The sequence below is a fragment of the Armigeres subalbatus genome, unplaced genomic scaffold (assembly GCF_024139115.2).
Source record: "Armigeres subalbatus isolate Guangzhou_Male unplaced genomic scaffold, GZ_Asu_2 Contig1855, whole genome shotgun sequence".
In the NCBI taxonomy this organism is placed as follows: Eukaryota; Metazoa; Arthropoda; class Insecta; order Diptera; family Culicidae; genus Armigeres; species Armigeres subalbatus.
In genome coordinates this window covers 4,347-12,311 of record NW_026942678.1, presented here as the reverse complement: position 1 = coordinate 12,311, position 7,965 = coordinate 4,347, and the positions used below count along the sequence as shown (strand labels likewise).

The window sequence follows — 7,965 nt, the reverse complement described above, 5'->3', positions numbered from 1 at the left end:
CCGGTGACGTTTGACGTTTGGCGATTTATAAAATAGCAGCGCTATCACCGCGCTACCAAATATGGTCACCTGTCAGTTGCGCTACTGTAATAGCAGCGCGTTTAGTAGCGACCGGTAAAGTGTCAAGTAATGATACTGCGCTGCCAAACGACTAATACTCGCGCCCGTTAATCTTCCTCTTATGAGGCTCTCGTTATCTTCCCGCATAGTTCAAAGCAATATAATATAGGGGGAATGACGGCTTTGGCAGGTTTTGTTCTATTATTGTCAGGGGGGTTTTTGTTGACCAAATTTTATGAAATTTGGCCACAATATTCTTTGATATGTGAAGAATGTTTGGGCCAAATTTGAGCATAATTGGTTACAGAAAACCCCCCTGACAATAATAGAACAAAACCTGCCAAAGCCGTCATTTCCCCTATATGAATATTTTCCTGTATTGTTTATAACCATTTTAAATTATGTATCATCCCCTACATACATATATCGTCCACCGAAATTTTAAATCCACACCACCCTGATTGGTTTATGAGAGAAGGTTTTTGGCCGAGTAACATTATGAGGAAAGGGTTGCTTAGTTCAGTTACCATAAAAAATCGAGTTTTTCCCGAACAAAATTTTCAATCTATACTATTGTCGGCGTAGCACCAAATTAGAATTCGGAAGTAGGGGCTTCCGAACCGAACTTTCTTCCGATTCCATGTTAGATTTTAATATGTAAAATTTGATGCGTTGGCTAATTTGATTGGATGTATTTGTTTCGTAAACTCGTAAAAGCAGCCCTTGATTCATGCTTATATGTCGATCTTGGTTCCGCCGTCCGACGCTAACTGGCTGCCAAGATATTGAAAGTTGTAATTTTTTTTCCACTGCTTGCCCGGCTGCCGTAAAGTTGGAGAGGTTGTCCGTCTTGGCATCCAACGTTTTGGTCTTGTTGTTCTTGATGTCAAGAACCGCCGTATAGAGGAGTATTTGGTAAGGTTGTTCAGCTTACTCTGCATATCAGAGCGCCGTTGAAGCTCCCTTATACAGGACTCTGCACGTAAAAGCCGCGTACTGCGCTTCGATGAGGCCGACGATTTTATTCAGAGTTCTTGTACATTGATGACTATATGCACCCCAAAGCAAGGACTTTTGGGTCTTGTAGATTCAAATTGTCAGCGCTCCATAGGACTTAAGAGTAAACTTACCAACGGTACAGGTTGAAGAATAATAAGTTTTTATGCTTCTTGCTCATGATTGTTTAAATATTATACGGATATTTAGTGTACACATGATCAAAAACTATGATGTATCATACTTCAAATTTTCAGGTCTACTATTACATACCAGCAGCACCACCAGAGCGAAGAAATCCCGGGGGAGCAATACATCAAGCGTATAAACGGCTGAGAACCGCATCAAGAGAACGCCAGAAACGCGAAAAGATTCATCAGGAAAATCTTGATCAAAATGATGGAAAATCTGAAGACGATGCCTCGGTATTAGAAGCAATTAAATGGCTTGATCTTAATGACGCGCCGTGGGATTTAGTGCTGCAAAAATGGATCAAAACCTCGAAGAGTCGATTCACTGATATTAAACAGCTCAGAGGAAATGATGTTTTCAAGAAATATCGTCATTATGCCACTAACTACGGATTTCAATTGGTAAATTTTGAAAACTATATTGTAGTAGTATATTGGCAAATACTGAAACAGATATTATATATGTATAAGACAACATCTCGTCACGAAAACACTAACGATACAGAGAAGAAACTTGATAGCCTTAAAATTTAATATGGTATTCAAGCTATGAACTATATCGTGACATTATTTATGTATTATTATTTTTTTGTTCCATTATTAATAGCAAGCTTGTATATTAATAATATTCGCAAAAGGGGTGATTCCAAATATTTGCATAGTTTTTAACTCATGCAATGGCGGGTATAGAAAAGTTTTCAATTATTTACTGGGGAAATACTAATAGAATACCTAATTGAAAAGCAGGGCAAGTTTCAGTGGGAATGTAGAGCCATTGAAGAAGAAGTAGATGCGCGGTCACCACTCAAAAAAAATGACAAAGATTATGAACAAACCAATTTGCCCAGTCACACTTAGGGCGGTCGCAATGCTATTGGGTTTTGTATGGCGTGTTTGGAAATCAAACTAAAACTGAAACTAGTTCGCAACGCAGAGTTGCAGTTTTATTTTTCGAGCACTTTTTGAAACTAATTTGCAACTGCTCGACTGGTTTGTTTTAAATATGACCTGGTTTGAAACTGAAATGAAGCAGAATTTCAAATTTATTTAATAGTGTTTGTGTGTCGCAGATGATACATAAACTTACTATTATCCTTATAGCAGGTAAAAACTACCGTGAAAAATGTTCGTTTGTTTTGTTTTTAATTTTTGATAAAATAGAATCTAGTTTTATTTGGTTTACAACTGTGCGTTGCGAGCACCAAGTTGTAGTTTTATTTTAAAAGCCATACATTTTATAACATCAAGCAGTACCAAACTGAAACTGCAACTTCAGCATTGGGACCGGCCTTAAGCTATGCATTTAGTTTACCAGTTGTAATATTCACTAACTGTTAATAGTACGATGATATCTATCGTAAATATCATTATCCTAAAATGCGGCTCCGTCGATACACCCCTGAGCCTATCAAATAAACGCTATGAAAAAAATAGTTGTTTTATTGGCAAATATTTGTCTAGTCAGCCTGATGTCTAGCCCTGTCGATGTTGCATAAATCTCCTAGATCTCTGAATAACCTGTGCAAATATTCGACCATTATAGCCTATTCAGATTATGATCATTAACGAGGTATTTGAAGTAATAATTGACAATAAGAAATGAAACGAAAATAAGATGAGGGAACTTTGACATCAAGATACTCTTTATCATGTCAAATACCTCGTTAATGATCGTATTCTGAATAGGCTATAACGCTGCGTGCACGCAAATATTTTACTATTAACAGAGATTTTACAATGATCTCCTATTCAAAATAACAAGGTTTTTGTGACTTTCTAACGCATTTGAAATATGTTTGGTGTAAAATGACTCAATTGCATGTGAAATAATGGTGAACGCATGGTTGTTCGTTTTGTCTTAATGGATTGAACGAAAATCTTACTGGTGAGGTAAAAGAATCGCAAATCGTAAAATTTAAGTATAAATGAGGGGAATTTGCTCTACTTTTCCTTTGCAGCTCGATAATGAATAACTAATATTGAATTATATTGTCCTTCAAAAGATTATATGAGTGAATTTATGAGAGAGGCCATATTGCCCCGGGGGTTGCGTTATGCACTGTTCTCCCCTAAATGTGATTGCCTTGCCTGGCTGAATACAGTCGTGATTCGCTGGTTGGGATTTTAATACTTGGGTCACTTTTTAGTTGGGCTTCCGCTGGTTGGGTTATGGCCCAACTAAAAAGCAACCTTACGTCAAAATTCAATGTTAACACGTAAAACGGGATTTGGGACATCATTTGTGATGTTCAAGTCGAAATACACATGTTCAAATGACTGTCAGTTGACCCAACTAAGAATCAAATATGTTAGTTGGGTCGAGGTTGTGGCCCAACCAACCAATCGCGACTGTATTCGAAATGATCAATAAACCAGGTGCCTCATTGCGCATCCCGATTCGACGGCATTTTCGTACGACTATTTACATGCGACTCGTTTCGAGTCGAGGTGCGCAATGTCACCCCAGTATACAATGTAATGTTATCGCTTGTTGTGTCTGTGCTTAGTGTTTTATTTTTCCTTTATTCTCATATTTTTTTTTTCAGATCGACGAAGATTTTCGTGCGATGGGATTTCAAGAGGGCATACGCGGATGGCCTAAAGTAATTTCAAAATTGAGACCAATCTTCGTACTAAAGGTGAAGGATCAATATTCACTATCCATGCTGGAATATTTGATTCGCGCTGGTACTTCTGAAGGTAGAGTGATATTTTGAAATCCAGAAACATAGATTATATGAATTGAAATATTGTTTTTTTTTCAGATGCGCAAATCTGCTGCTCTATGGTATTGCTCAATTGTTGCGTGCAACCATGCAAAATGACAAAAACGTTCAAACCAGCTATTTTGACCGCACAGCAAGACATATTGCTGTTTGCTTCCAATATTGATGAAGCAAGATCAGTCATTCAAGACTTGTTTGAAGCATACCACGATCATAACATTCCGCCTTATCCAAAAATTGTCATTATTGGGCGTGACTACCAATCGTTCAGCAATAATTTTCACGTGATTTATTATCAAGTTGAGTATAACGTTAACAGTTTGGCTCGTGCAGTAGACATAGTGATAAAAATGTGCAACATATTCAAGATACCATTCTCTAGAATCACAAAGCTAGTGTGGTATAGTATACAGGAAATCTTGTACGACATTCGAAGTCCGGCGCAGTACAAAGACGTTGAGAACATAAAAAAAATCTGTCAAGGATGATCAGATGTTTTCAACACAATTGTCAACAAGATTTCAATACTATCGATGAATATGTTGCACATCTTAAAGGCCACAACTTGAAAAATACCCGTGAATATAAATGTACTTATCGAAACTGCCCTCAATCATTATCTTCATTCTACAAATTACGACGTCATCTTGAATGCCACTCGAACGATGAAATCGAACAGAAGAATCCTTATAAAAGGCTGAAGAGTAAGGAGCACGAAGTTGGGTCTGAATTAGAACTTGAAAAGGTAATATTTTTAATATTTTAATTACCAGTATTTTTAATGGGGTCTCCAGTTACCCTTGCGATGAGCAATGGCGTAGGATTGCTAATTCGGAGGTGGCGAGTTCGAATCTTGATCCGGCCTAGGATGTTTTCTGGTGGGAAACATTGTCGTCTTCCTGATGTTAGTGTGTCTGTTGTATTTGCCACACAAGATACATGGTCGGGGTTTTGCTAAATCGCACCAAGCACCAATAAAAATTACCCATTTTTCTGACGAAGTTTTCGAGTAGCAGATTGCATTGATTACACATCCTGTCGAATATCCCTCAATCCCACAATTGAGAATATCCTAGAACAAATGTACGGATGAATTGATATGAGTTAATGTCCGTCTTCCTTTTACGAACAAAATATCACAAGTCAGTCAAAAAGCCGCTTAGTGCGGTTTTGCAGAACCCCGTCCATATTATAATCAAGCAATTGGTGGGCATAGAAAAGCTTTCAATTAATAACTGAGGAAATGCTAAGAGAACAAGTTCAAAAGCAGGCCAAGATCCAGTTGGAATGCATAGCCATTGAAGAAGAAGATTTTTTCAATTGTGTACTTTGGGGTATACTGTGAATAAATCATTTGTTATTTTGTCAAAATAACATTTGAAGCATTAGTACTTTTGAACACCTAAAGTAATATTGAATTTGGATTCTTACGTGATTGCCCCTAATGACATTTCTTCCTGTATTGTTCCTGTCCTATATTATTACTTATAGTTGATTAATTTACTTTTAGGATAACAACGCAGATGAAACAACATGCCCTTCAACATCAACCACATCAAACGCAGACAAACTGTGGAGTTCATTGAGTGACTTGGATCGTCTTGCCATAAACTTCGTTATCGATCTTCATAGGAAGCGAAATTTCAACCGCAAAGATGTTACCGATATTCTCGGTGGTATTCGCTCGGTATATTCCAATCTCGGCGATTTGATTGCGACATCAGCTCCTGCATCACAAGATGGTCAACAACAGTATGCTTTCGATACATACGTTAAAAAAGTATCTAATATATTCGAATTCGTTGATACAGAGTATAAATTGCTGAAGTATCTCGAGGAAGCTGATTTGTATAAGAGCCCCGATGTATACATTGTCAATATCGATAAAGTAGAACTATGCAAAGAGGAAGTCTCGGAAAAAAAACACATCTAGTCATGACCAATCTGAAATTTCAAATCAGGAAATTTTTCGAAGTAGATAATATTCTAAGCGACACTTTGAAGAACATGAATAATCTAAAACAAAATTCGAACCTACAAAACTTTGTGAATGGTGCTCTGTATCGATCTGTCGAGGAAAAATATGCAGGGAAAATAGTAATACCTGTTTTTTTATATAGCGATGAATTTGAGATCAATGACCCGCTTAGCGCCCACAACAAACGACATTCAATTTGTGCATTATACTATAGTTTTCCAACCCTTCCAAATCAATATACTGCCAAATTATCTAATATTTTTATCGCCGGGGCAATCAAGAAAGTTGATATATCTGAACACGGGATTGACAAATTAATACAACATGTTGTAACTAGCTTCCAGGATATAGAATCGAATGGTATCGTAATTCATACAAAGATGCAAGAGTATCATGTGTATTTTTCGCTTATGTTAGTTCAAGGGGACAATTTAGGAATTCATCAAATGTTAAAATTCTCCGGATCATTCGCTGCAAATTTCTATTGCAGATTTTGTACTAGAACAAAAGATGCTCTGCGTTCAGATACAGTTGAGTACGAAGACAGTCTCCGAAACGTTAAAGATTACGAAAGAGATGTTCAGTTAAAACAATCCGAGTCGGGATTGACAGGAAAATCTATATTCAACTCGTTAGACTCATTTCATACTATAGAAAACTATTATGCAGATATAATGCATGATCTATATAGTTCTGGGGTTTGTTTATTTGGCTTCACAGAAGTGCTGAACTATTGCATATATAAAAAACGATTTTGTACACTAGATGATATCAATGACAGAAGAAAAATATTAAATAACTATAAGTTGGAGCAAGGGCTGAGTCGTATGCCGGATATAGAAGGGACATTCTTGAAAGCAACTAAGGAAAAATCGGTCGTACTGCGTATGACAGCGAGCGAAATGGCAGTATTTTCAAACTTTTTCTGCTTCATAGTCGGACCTTTCGTCCCTTTAGATGATCCAGTATGGAAATTCGCCACTATTTTGATCAAACTACTCGACATAATCAATCTTCCATCATATTCATACCAAGATATAGATTTGCTGAAGCAATTAGTTACTGAGCATCATACGTTATATTTGTCATTGTTTAAACAGCATTTGAAGCCAAAACACCATTTCCTATTACATTATGCAAGAATAATAGAAAACAGCGGACCTCTTAGAAAAATGTCTTGTTTTAGACACGAGGCTAGGCATAGAGATTTTAAACAATACTTCAATTGCACTTCCTCTAGGAGAAATGTTTGTTATACTATGTGCGTAAAAGCATCTCTCATGTTTTCGTATGACGTCACAAATGAAGTATTTTCAAAATTGAATTGCAAAGGTTATTTCAATTTGAGTAAATTGGCCAATAAAGACTATTATAAAACTCTAGTAAACAAAAAAATGTTGAATAATCAAGTTGAAGTTTTGTTAAGCCAGAGCTTCAATTATAGGCACAAAATGTATAGAACAGGGAACTTTCTTACCGTTTCTATTGATTCAAATATCGAAATTTATCAAATCGTAGAAATCATTAAACATAAAGAGGAATTTTACTTGATAGTATCTCGATGGAAAATTAGGAGCTTCAGTGAGCATTATCAAGCCTACTGTATAGGGGATAAATGTAACGAACACTATTTGTTAAATATTACTATATTCGACGGACCTCCGGTAGCCCTTGAAAATGTTAACGATGTTTTAATGTTAAGGAGGAAGTTATTTGTTTATAACGATTTTGAATAAACGATTCACAAAAAAGTTAAACTTAAGAGAAAATGTCTACTTGGGCAGCAACCTTTATTCCCTCCCAGGCCCTTTTTTAACCCATTCAACAGATGTTAACCGAGTATTAAAAACTAAGCAATCCAGATGGAACGCGTTCGAGTAACAAAGTCGAAGACAAAAATAAGGAGGCTATCCAAATAGATCTGGTTTCTAATCAAATTATTATATCCAATGACATTTTGTATACATAATACTTATAAATATAAAGTAATGAAAGAATGTATTTTCCAAAATAT

The 7,965-nt window shown here is 36.3% G+C and overlaps 1 protein-coding gene across 1 annotated transcript; it reads left to right on the top strand.

Annotated features, from left to right (window-relative positions):
- Positions 1-1,311: 1,311 nt before the first annotated feature.
- On the top strand, positions 1,312-7,965 carry LOC134203444 (uncharacterized). The gene is made up of 5 exons (XM_062678322.1): positions 1,312-1,649; positions 3,794-3,947; positions 4,013-4,718; positions 5,484-5,725; positions 5,785-7,965. Exon 5 carries the CDS (start codon positions 5,870-5,872, stop codon positions 7,685-7,687), a length of 1,818 nt encoding a protein of 605 aa, XP_062534306.1. The 5' UTR covers positions 1,312-1,649; positions 3,794-3,947; positions 4,013-4,718; positions 5,484-5,725; positions 5,785-5,869; the 3' UTR covers positions 7,688-7,965.

What these genes read in the sequence shown, in the direction of transcription:
- LOC134203444 (XM_062678322.1), top strand. Translation starts at nt 5,870, where the DNA reads ATGCAAAGAGGAAGTCTCGGAAAAAAAACACATCTAGTCATGACCAAT.